At 40.5% G+C, this 12,377-nt stretch overlaps 1 protein-coding gene across 2 annotated transcripts in view; it reads left to right on the top strand.

The window, feature by feature from the left end:
* The first annotated feature begins 833 nt into the window (after positions 1 to 833).
* The window catches only part of PARVA (parvin alpha), an 82,887-nt gene continuing 71,343 nt past the window's right edge, over positions 834 to 12,377 (top strand). The window contains exons 1-2 of one of the 2 annotated variants that reach the window (XM_087718142.1): positions 834 to 923; positions 1,506 to 1,715. In XM_087718142.1, coding sequence (XP_087574268.1) covers positions 1,580 to 1,715 — 136 coding nt within the window. In that variant the 5' untranslated portion in view covers positions 834 to 923; positions 1,506 to 1,579. Of the gene's footprint in view, positions 924 to 1,468; positions 1,716 to 12,377 lie in introns of those variants that run through there. The other variant, XR_015697002.1, reaches the window with a different exon arrangement.

A 12,377-nucleotide genomic window follows, 5' to 3' on the forward strand; every position in this document is an offset into this window, starting at 1 on the left:
AAGGAAGAATTTGCTATGAAGATTTGCTTTAGGATATCTAAAGTGAACCCTAAATAAAAGGCCCTTGTAACCAGAGTTGTTCACTGAGCAGGAGCTAACAGTCCAAGAGCAACCATGAGTTAATGTCATTTCTTCAAGTAACTCATGATGAGAAGCATGTTATTGAAACCAAAGTGATTTGATCTTGCTAGATTCAAACCTAAACCCTGATTCTCCTCATTCAAACTTTCAGATACTAGGAAAGGACCTCCAAGGTACTTCTTCAGCCAGGGACTGAAATCTAAAGCTGGGCTGTAATATCAAGGTACCAAAGATATCTGACCACATTTATGACCTTTTCCAATGGTCTCATGTAAATGTTGAATAAAATTCAACGTTTTATCGGGCTAATTTCTCCCATCTACCAACATCTTGGAAACGGCCCAGTTGCTTATTACCAGCCAGCAACACAGAAAGAGACTTGTGCCACAAGAAGCAGATCTTCCTACCTACAAGCAGGAAGAGTAACTCCCACTTTTATTCAACTTTGCGTTCCGTTATTTCCTCGCTAGCTTGCTTAGCCTTCAGAATCAAAGAAGCTACATTAAATCTCTTTTTCCACCCCCCATTTCAACACCTCCTCTAACATTATATTTGAATTCTGAACTCGGCTGCATGCAATCCTGAAGATCCGGCGGCGGCACATCTGGATCCTCGCCCGATTCAGTCCCTCGCCCCCCGGGAAGGAGAATTAAAATCAGCCGCGGAGTGGAAAGAGACGGCATAGTTTATCGAGTGGAACAAAGACATAGTTTTGGTATTGATAAGAGAGTACAGACGCGGCATGTGTAACTGAAACTGGGCTAGGAAATGACGTCGCGGGAAATGTTTTCCGGGAGCACCGACTACGCTACTTTTTGAAACTGTCCCGGCCAGTGATGCAGGTACGGTGAATAAATCAGCCCAGGGGTGTGAAAGGGCTGAAGTTTGCTTAAGTTGCCAGTCGCCCCTTCTAAGTGCAACTTAAAGACGCGAGTTTACTTTATTCAGAATGGAGACACGCAGCATCTTCCTCAAAGGGCCCTTTTGCAAGCGAAACTAAAAGCTAGACGTTAAGAGTTGAAACTTAGATTCAACCCCACCGACTTTCCTGTCAAGCGGCCGTAGGTAGTGGGATCGGGTGGCAGACTTATGCCTAAGCAGGCGGTGGACGCCGGGACCTTTCCCCTTTACATTTGCCCAGGATCCAGGCCGCAGCATCTTTTAAGACCCGAAGATGAGCCAAAGATGCAAACGCTCTCAATCTCTGGGCGTTGTGGACGGAGGAAGGTGGGGAGCGGGAAGAGCAGCGGCGGCTCTCCAGCGGAGCCGATCGGGCTCTGCGCGTGTTTACCAGGCGCGGGGGGGAAACCTCCTTCTCTGGGTGTGTGCGGGGAGGGAGGGAAGGAGGGCCGAGGGAGGGAGGGAAGGAGCAGACCCAGAGCAGCCTCAGATGCTTGGAATAATTCCGCTTCCGTTGGGAATAGGGACGAGCCCGCTGGTGACTGAGCCGAGCGAAGCCTCTCCGTTTTCGGCCGCCGTTTGGTAGGAAGCCACCGCCATGGCAACTTCTCCGCAGAAATCGCCTTCTTCCCCCAAGTCTCCGACCCCCAAGTCGCCCCCTTCCCGGAAGAAAGACGACTCCTTCCTCGGAAAGCTCGGAGGTACCCTGGCCAGGAGGAAAAAAGCCAAAGAAGGTAACCAAGCGCGCGCGGTGCCTTTAACGGGCCGAGGGGAGGGGCGAGAGAGAGGACGCGGGAGGAGGGGGGAGGGAGAGGAGGCAGAGGTGGCCCGCTCTGCCCTCCAACCCGGACCCCGCGGGACTTGGGAGAGGCGCCTTGGCGGGGCCGGCGGGCTGGGTGCGCCGCTGTGGCGCGTCATGCTGAAAAAATGTTGTCCCCTGAAGCGCTGCTGGGGAAGTTGATGATGGGCTCTTCCGGCAACTCCTTTTGCTTTCTTTCCCCGAGAAGTTGGCCGTCCGTAACGTGCGAAGTTCTCCTCTGGCATAAAGCCTTGAGAGTGGCGGCCAGGTTACGGCTGGCTCGTTTAGCTGGCTGGCTGGCAATGTTCCGCTTGGCTCATTGTTTTCAACCGCCTGGGAACTTGCGGCCCTTATAGTGGAAAGGGCCTGAGAGAGACGTCACCGTCCGCTGCCTACCGGAAAGGGCTTACTTCTCGCAATGGGAATGCGGGGCTCGAAAGTGTGTGCCCGGTGGCCGGGGTGGGTGGGGAGGTTGGTTGGCAGCAGCGCGCCTCTCGGCCGCCCCGCAGCCAGCTGGGCTCTGCCAAGTCAAAAGGCTTTGTGTCTTTTCTGCTCGTGGTTCCTTATTTCTTTGGGTTGGCAAATTAGTATGGCCTTTATTGTCATTGTACAAAATAAATACAACGAAATTGGCAAACCTCCAGTCAGAAGTTGATGGAAGAGGAGAAGGGGTTTGGGGCAAGGCACCATCTGTGTCGATTGTTATGGGGGGTGGGATAACCCTTATTGAGAGCACCCCATAACTTGAGAAGTGGAAAAAAGGGGGATATTGCATGAGGATTTGTGTTTAAAATTGAAACTCTCAACTCAGGTTTCTAGGTTTGCAAGACACACAGTCCTATTAGCAAACTACATGGGTTTTGAATATGGGTTATTGAATATACTACAGTTAAGAGAGTTCACATTATAAAGAAATAAACCATGATGTACAAGCCAGTGTCTGGATTTGTAGAGCATGCAGTGGTTTGTTGGGCCTTAAACCATAGTATGTTCAAAGTTATCTTAGTGAATTGCTTCAACAAAGTTCTGTGATGCTCAGGTATTTGATCTGAGTCTTCAGATCAGTCCATAGTATTGTAGCATTCCTCATCAAGATTTGTACTGTACTAACATTTATTAACTTTATTTAAATCAAAATCCTCTAGCAGCTTCTTGTTTTGCCTTCCTGGCTCTATCAGTTATATTCATAAGATATAATAAACCAGATCAGTGGTGGGCCCAGTATGTTGCCTGAATGCAAAATCTTAGTAATTCTGATGTAAGTATCCAGTATAACCCATGACCTACTATGGATCTGGAAGAAAGGCTAATTTCACAGTTCCTCTGTCTTCCAGAACACAGAGATAGAGATGAAAGTCTATAGATATTTCCAAGTAAAGCTGTTTCAATTATGTCATCTTTGGTTAATTTTTCAAAATAATTTTATATGCAAATCAAGACTACTACAAATAATAAGTGTAGAAAAAAATGCACATGCACATAGAAGAAGAAACAAGAAAAATATACCAAAGAGAGAAAAGAAAGTATAAAGAAGTTACTTTCTCCTGTGTATAAACAGTTTTAATAATCTTCCACTCTTATAAAATAAGACAATCTCTTTATCCCATGCCACATCTCTTTATCTAAAGGCAGATCCTTAAATCTTGGTCAGCAAAGTCCATTAAAGATTGCCAGAAATAACATCTTCTTTAATCTTAATCAAATAAAACAACTTTATATTCCGTCTCTTTACTATTAACTAACTTGATCTTTATTTTCTTCAAATAATGTCCTAGAACGTGGTGTCTTTTTTTCCCCTCACCAAGTCTTTCAAAAACTTTAACAGGTCTCCTTTGTAAATACAATAGAGAAAAATGATCTAAGCCACTCTTATTATTTATAACTTAATAATCACTTATTTCTTATCTATTATCAGATTATTTGAATGTTTCTTTTTTAGTTATGAAAACATCAGCTTGTTTCATTTCTTTATCTAGTATATAATTTTCCCCATATTTTTGGAGCCTGTCATTTTAAAATCTTAAGTTCAAATCAATTTCAGTTTTGTCCAGTAGTGCTTGTTCTCTAGTCCTATGATATCATACACACGCAGAAAGATGACTGCGTATAGATGGAATCTCTTCACTCCCAGCTGCTTCACTCATAGCCAACTGCAAAAATTTCTGTTCCTAGTCTACTCTTGAATGGCAGCTGTCTCCATCCACTGGCCACCGATTTTGGCTGTAATGCTGCCCCTGCCCCTTCAAAGACTTCTAGCTCAACGTCATTTTTGATTCTGCAGCAAGGTTCAGGCTTCAGGAAAGCCTCCTAAGCCTGGGGAGGGAGAAAAATGGGCCCAACGGGCCAACCAGAAGTTCGTTTCCAAACTTCCAGTTGGGCCCATTGGGGCCGCTTTTACCCCTCCCCGGGCTTTATGTGGGGAGGGGTCGTGTACGCATGCATGGGGGTCGTGTGTGTGCACGTGGACAGGGCGCATTGAATTGGTGTGGATGTTTCCGAACTTCCAGTTAGCCTGTTGGGCCTGGTTTTTGCCCTCCCCAGGCTCCGGAGGCTTTCCTGAAGCCTGGGGAAGGCAAAACTGGCCTCCCCTGGCCCTCTGGAAGGCTGGAAATCAGCTGGCTGGGCATGTGCATGCGTGCTGGAGCTGATAGCTGGCGTACTGGCAAATATGGCTCCGTGTGCAACCCGTGGCACTCATGCCTTAGATTCGCCATCACAGCTCTGTGATAATGCAATGACATAATAAGTAAAAGATCTGGTGCTGGAATTTCCTACCCTTTCTTATTTTTCAAATTTTAATATACCCATCTGAGGTGTCATATATTTTTTTAAATTAACACTGCCATATTTGTCTGGATCTTAGAGATGGAGGTTGAAGACCACGGGGAAAAAAAGTTTTGGAGTTGTGTATGTCCTAAAACACTCCTATTCAGTTTATTGAAATTGTTTTAAAATAATTGTTACATTGCATTCGATTCAAAGGCCATCCATATTATCAGCCAGTCATATTTATAAACTGTGAGAGACTGTTAAACTAAATATCATCTTCCTAATTTAATAAAGGTTCCTTTAACAGTGTAATAGTTATTACAAATTGTCTACACTACAGTGATTCATTTGATATCATTATTGTATTCTTTTTGTGTACAGGCAAATACAGTTTTGCTATCCAATATACAGTATATTCTAATAACTCTGAATCTATTTTTATTACTTTGTTTTACATAACAAAGCTTGATTATACAGTATCCTATAATCAAAGCAGTATGAAAAGTAATGTATTGTTGTTGTTAGTTGCAAAGTCATGTCTGACCCATCACAACCCCATGGACAATGTTCCTCCAGGCCTTCCTGTCCTCTACCATCCTCTGGAGTCCACTTAAGTTCACGCCTACTGCTTTGGTGACTCCATTCAGCCACCTCATTCTTTGCCATCCCATTCTTCTTTTGCCCTCAATCTTTCCCAGCATTAGGCTCTTCTCCAGTGAGTCCTTCCTTCTCATTAGGTGGCCAAAGTATTTTGTACAAAATATGTATAAAATATTTAAAAATAAATGAAGAGTCCATGTTTTCATTACTCAAGCTAATTGGTCACTTCCACTATATTATAAAACACCTTGAAGAACACAGCAACATAAATATCTTACTAATGTTAATTATCATACAGCCATTTGTGACCAAGTCACCTTGTTAGTTTCATGATGTATTCTGCTCATTTACAAATAAATATAGTGAACAGGTATTGGATGGAATACAACTGCAAATACTGGTATTACGGTAGTTAATGGAGTTGCTATGTAAGTAGGATGATTATAGAAAGAGTTATTAATGCATTCATAATGTGATGGGCACATTCTCAATTCTCTATAAAGAGGATACTCTGAAACCATGATATTTGCAGATATCATTTGGGATACTTAGAGGTACAGTTTACTTTAAATCTCTTTATGATATCAGAATCATTAGCAAGAAAGTCTTTGAGATAATGGTAGAAGAAAATAATTTTCCTCTATCCTTTTCCCCTCTTGTAGTATTTCATTATGTTATATAATGGTTTGCCAGGGTAAGTAAAGCCATAGTTCATTGTCCTTCAGCATTTCTGGAATTGTCTGGCAGACATCAAAAATTCACATCTTGTAAAATTACCTGCCTTAAAGGATCTTAACAATTGGAGCCTGACAGTCTTAGAAAGCTGTGATACATTTACCAAGGGAGAGCAAAGATCAAAATTGCTTAAATTGATGTAGGAACAGATGAAAAAACAGACGCTTTGACCCTATAAATTATATGGACAATTATGATGCAGTATATGGCCTCAGACAGTATCCCCAATTGAAATAATTGAAATAATTTGCCCACTCTTATCATGGGCTTATTTGGTTCTGATAGTAGAAGAAAAATTACTCTGGCTCTAACTTTTGTAATATTTCCTATGTTTTTTTGACCCGACTGCTTATTTTGCTGCTGATGTTGAAAAATACTGCATTTTGCCCTATCCAACAGGCAAATCTGGTATTGTAATCTGCAAAAGAATTGATCTGTAAATAATATCAAATAATCAGAATCTGAATAAACTGGATTGTCGTCAGCCATGGAAGACTAGGGCCCCATGTTAAGTTCCAATTATATTGATTTATTATTCATGTCTATGCACAGGAATCTAGTCAAGTAACAGCATTATTGATAAGTATTAACAGAATTCAAAACTCCAAACTACCTGAACAAGAAGACAAGGACAAGAAGTAAAGGGTGGAAGCTTGTTAAAGAGATATCCAATCTACAAGTATGGAGAAATTTTGTGACAGAACACTTACTCAATGAAATAGTTTGCCTCCCAGGGTTGTGGGTGCGCTATCATTGAGATTTTCAAAAGTAGACTGGCTAACCATTTGACTGCATTGATGTAAATCTCCTGCCTTGAGCAGGGGGTTGGACTAGAACAGAGGTGGTATTCAGCCAGTTCTGATAGGTTCTGGAGAACTGATAGTGGAAATTTTGAGTAGGCAAATAGGCTGGCCCCGCCCCTACTGCCTCCCAGCTGATCTTCTTTTCTTCTGCCCTGAACAGGAGAATGGAGCTGGAAAGCAGGTTAGTGGAGTGGAGAGGGAATGGGGATTTTGCAGTATCTTTCCCCTGCCATGCCCACAGAACCAGTAGTAAAATTTTTTGAATCCCATCAATGGACTAGAATATTTCTGAGGTGCCTTCCAGTTCTATGTTTCCATGTCTGCTTGTTGTCTCTCCCTTTCCTCTTCTTCTACTTGCCCACTCACACTATGGGTTACCCAAAGGTGTTTTCAGTCTCATTCCCTTATTGTCCCATTATTATATTTCAATAATGATTATAATACCAAGATTTGGATGCAGTAGATGCACCTAGACCAAACTGTGAAATCAAAAGTTGTTTTCATTGAACATTTTGCCATTGCAGTTTTAGACCATGTAATTTCCTCTTGAGGGAAGCAGTAATTCAGTGGTTATAGACCCTGAACTTGACAGTTGGAAAGTTGACAGCCTGAATTCAAGACCCAAGTGCTGTGCAATAGGGTGAGCTCCTGTTCCTGCCCCAACCCCTGCCAATCTGCCAAAACATATAAATGCAAGTCGATAAAGAGATACCACTTTGGTGGGAATGTAACAGCGGTCCATGCCTCACCCTATAGCAGTGATGGCTAACCTTTTCCAGTATGAGTGCCCAAAGCATGTGTGCATGCTTGAACCCCCAAAATGCAATGTGCACACAGTTCCCCCCCCACACGGCTCCCACACATGCACATGGCCCTTGCACATGTATGCTTGCCTTTGTGCATGCATGCATGCCCCTTGCAAATGCCCCCAACATTTACATGTGCCCCTCCATGCGTGGCAGAGACCCCAAAACCAGCTGGCTGATGGGAGGCACACGCATGTGCAGCAGAACTGAACTGAGATGACAGCTCGCATGTCATCAGAGAGGGCACTGCGTGCCACCTTCGGCACTTGTTCCTAGGTTCACCATCATAGCCCTATAGTCATGCTGGCCACATGACCATAGAAGCGTCTTTGGACAAAGCTGGCTCCCTCGATTAAAAAATGGAGATGAGCACTGCCTCATAGAGTCAGACATGACTGGAAAGGGGAAACCTTTACTTTTAATTTTGTCTTGCCACAGCTCAAGTAGTTTAAAACCATATGCTTAATTATAAGATAATTTAAAATTTAATCCTTTTACCTCCTGACTTTAAATTACACCTATTTTCAAACTGGAATTCACCTAAAGTTTAAAATTATGATGTGAGTAAGGATCAAAATTTTACTTTGGTTCAACATTCTTCCAAATATATAATAACAACGAAGTGTTCAACTGCTTCTATTACGCCCAAAATGTCCTTTGACTGCCTAATTAGACGGGCTATGTGTATGAAATTAAATATAAGAAGAAAAGCCTCTGCGACAATTTCATGAGAATCTTGATAGGAAAATAATTTGTTCCCTGCTAAAGAATTAGAATACCACTTTCTTAAAAACAAAAAAGGAAATTTATGTTTGGCAAAAGCAGCTCTAAAACTATGCTTTGTTAAAGATTCTCTGCATCCAATGAAACCAAATGCAATCAGAATACGGTACCCACAATGGAAAATGAAAGCAATGCTATCTATAGTTTACATGCCAGGATTGCTATCAAAATATTGGCATCAGTGTATATCAAGAAAATTGAATAATGGCTTGCACAATTAGTAGAAAATGAAAACAGTCTCATGTTGGAAAGCAACATTTTAAACCTTCAGTGTATGCAGGGAAAAAAATGTATGTCCTATATTGCTTCACAGGATAGCCATCAAGACTGGGATAGTTTCCAGCTTTTGTAAGTTAAGTGGTATCTATTATTTCCTGAAGATAGCAAAGTACAGATTGATAAATATCCTGGCAATATGTGTTTTTGAAATAACTTATTTAAATATAACTATGTTTCCCAGTAACCTTTGATTCACTATCATAAATGCCAAGTCCGAACCTAAAAATCTTCATTTATTAAATCCAAGTCTTTAATAAAATTTGCCCTGAATATTTTTAATAGTAGATACTGTGGGTAAATAACATAAATATTTGGATTTATGTAATGTTGTTTCTATTTCAGTAGAGAAGAGAATATTAGATTGAAATTGTTGGCAAATTAATTCGAAAGTTACCACTCATCCAGTATTTTTGCTTTGTGTAATTCAATTATATAATCTGTATTAAATGTATAAAGGGTATTAAGTTTCTGTTTATCAATAGCAATCTCTAAGCAGTCAGCAATTGCTAGAATTCAACACTTACTCAAAGCCCCTTGCCCCCATAAAAGGTTTTGTTACAGTATTCTGGATTTCATTCTACATATTTTATTGTTCATTTTTAAAATATATTTTTCCATTAAGCATGCAATAATACAACCATGGTTGCTCAGTGGCTAAGATGCTGAGCTTGTCGATCAGAAAGGTCGGCAGCTTGGCGATTTGAATTCCTAGTGCCGCATAACCGAGTGAACTCCCGTTACTTGTCTCAGCTTCTGCCAAGCAGCAGTTCGAAAGCATGTAAAAATGCAAGAAGAAAAAATAGGAACCACCTTTGGTGGGAAGGTAACAGCGTTCCGTCCGCTTTCGGCATTTAGTCATGCCAGCCACATGACCATGGAGACGGCTTCGGACAGCGTTGGCTCATCGGCTTTGAAACGGAGATCAGCACTGCCCCCTAGAGTTGGGAACAACTATGGGAACCTTTACCCTTACCTAATACAATCACAATTATTTGCTTTAAGATTAACCCAAACAATTAATTTAGAGGTTTCTGTTCCTCTCTATAAAATAGCTCTCCAAAATGATGTCCGACCTATTTCTTCTTTTAATAATGATGCATAGTTTAGATACGACCATAAAAAAGGGAATGACTTACTGATAATTGATAGTATTTGGGAGCATGATTGGATATTGCAGTAGACCCAGTATTTTTCTGCCTAATTATTTTTGAAAAAATAACCAAGTTAAGAACCAAGTTTGATGTAAGATTATAAAAAAATATTTTTGGTGTCAAAAACGTAAAAATCACCATATAGCAACTAAATTAAAATCCAGCATACAAGTTTGCAGCAATTAACAATGAGACATAAAACTTAATAGAATGAATTCTATAAAACATGGGTGTCAAACTTGATCATGTCATGGGCCAGATCGTGATGTATTGTGATGTTTTTTGCCTTTGTGGAGCTGGGATGGGCGTGGCCTGTGTGAGACCTATCTGGCCTGCGGGCTGCCAGTTTGACAAGCCTGTTATAGGGACTTCTAGTTAAAAAATGTATTGAAAAGAAAATAAAGCAGTCAAACATAAGCTAGCCCATTAAACTGGTGGACATAACCATTAACAACCAGAAGTAAAGTTATTGTGATAATTTTAAATTCACTGTGAGTGAATTTATTATTTGTAAAGTGAAAGATGGATATAAGGATTTCTAAACTGAAAACTTGTATTTAATAAATAAAATCTATATTGCTGTAATTAGATACCTAATTAAGAATGATCTAACTTTAATTTTCAGTTTTGTAAACTTTAAGCATAAAGTAATAGGTTTTGCACTAATACTATAAATACTATATCTCTTACTTTTTTAAATAGAAGAAATATACAGTATATTATTGGAAATTACTGTGTACACCTAAGCAAAACATAGGTAATCCATTGCACTGACTGTGTATTAAAAATTGCTTTTTTCTTTTTTGGGGTGCTTGTTGTGAGGGGGGGTTCACTCTTATTTTTTTATGTGTTCTAAGCTTAACTCAATCTCTGCAGTTTAATTGCATCTCCTAAGTTTGTGTGTGTGTGTGTGTGTGTGTGTGTGTGTGTGTGTGTATGTATGTATCTATCTATCTATCTATCTATCTATCTATCTATATCTATATCTATATCTATATCTATCTATATATCTATATTCTCTATATCTGTCTGTCTGTCTGCTGTCTGTCTATCTATCTATCTATCTATCTATCTATCTATCTATCTATCTATCTATCTATCTATCTATCTATGAAAATAAAGCAGTCAAACATAAGCTTGACTGCTTATGTTGATTTAATATAATATACATTAAAGGAAGCTGCAAGTTTGATATCCTTTGTTTAGCTTGATTATCTTGTGTGAATCAAACAAGACAAGTGTACAGTTTACATTTATAATAAAAAGTAACTGTTGCTTTCTGAATATTCTATTTGTCAGCCAGCAGATGCTGCTCCAAGGATACCTAAATTTGGAAGAATAGGAAAAGGTTTCATATTCTTCTGGCTGCAGTAGAGATTCTATTGTAACCAAGAGTTTTCAGGCAGCTCTAGCCAAGCTGATTAGTATTAGGAGAATTTATGGAGAACATGAAAGTAAAGTTGTGATCATGTGATGCCTGATTTAATAATCAGATGACATCATAAGTCCATTCTGGTCATGTGATTTATTTGCTTTGTGACAGAATTGCCAGTCCCAATTGTGGTTGTTAACTGAGAACCATCTGTACTTAGTTTGGTAAAACTATACAGGGGTGGGCTTCAAAAATTTCAGCAATGGGTTCTCTGCCTGGTTGCTGGGTGGGCGTGGTCATAGTGGGCGTGGCCTAGTTGGCCTCCTGCACCATGGCAGGGGGGTGTTTTCACCTTCCCCAGGCCTCCCCAAGCCTTTGCGCAGTCCCTGCACTTACCTCACATCCAAAACAGGCCGCATGGAGACTCCTGGGTGGAATGGGCGGACCCAGCCAGGGGTGGGATTTGGAGGTTCTCCGAACTGGCCATAACATTAGGTATAGGTTCTCCTAAACCTGGGCAAATCCATAGCAGCCCACCCCTAAACTATACAATTTAGTGACCAGCTTTGTACCTCCAATACCATTGAAAATAAGAGGATTTTGATTATAATTGTTGCCATGACTTCATTGTTGCTGTGCTGTTGAAAATGGTGTCTAACTATGTCTATTAAAAGGAAGGCATAACACATGCTCTATCTAAAACAAACTTATATAACCTTTTTTCAAAAGTTTAATTAGGTGGAATGTTCTAGGAAGTGATATTATTTACAGCCAAATGGCTGAATACCAGGGAAACTAGTAAGCGGTAAAATCATTTTAAGTTTGTCAAAAAAAAAAAAGGTTTAGTGGAAACTGTGCTGTACTAATTGTAAACCTCATTGAATGAAGCGAATACATGAAGTCAATGATTTAACTAGCTTAAAAACTGCCAGTACTTATAAGACAACTGAGATACTAAGAATCTATGTCCCCCCCCCTCCTTTTTAGAATACAGGAAATCTTTATTCTAATGAGCTGAGGTGGCACAGCGGTTAGAGTGCAGTACTGCAGGCTACTTCAGCTGACTGCTAGCTGCAGTTCGGCAGTTCATATCTCACCGGCCTTCCAGCCTTCCGAGGTGGGTAAAATGAGGACCCAGATTGTTGGGGGGCAATATGCTGACTCTGTAAAACTGCTTAGAGAAGGATGTAAAGCACTGTGAAGCAGTATATAAGTCTAAGTGCTATTGCTAATGGATACATTTTGATTCCTGAGCAATATCATATTTTAAAAAGGAATGTTATAAAATCATTCATGCCG

The sequence above is a fragment of the Thamnophis sirtalis genome, unplaced genomic scaffold (assembly GCF_051295495.1).
Source record: "Thamnophis sirtalis isolate CommonGarterSnake01/CBP01778 unplaced genomic scaffold, rThaSir2_p1.2 scaffold_1, whole genome shotgun sequence".
In the NCBI taxonomy this organism is placed as follows: domain Eukaryota; kingdom Metazoa; phylum Chordata; class Lepidosauria; order Squamata; family Natricidae; genus Thamnophis; species Thamnophis sirtalis.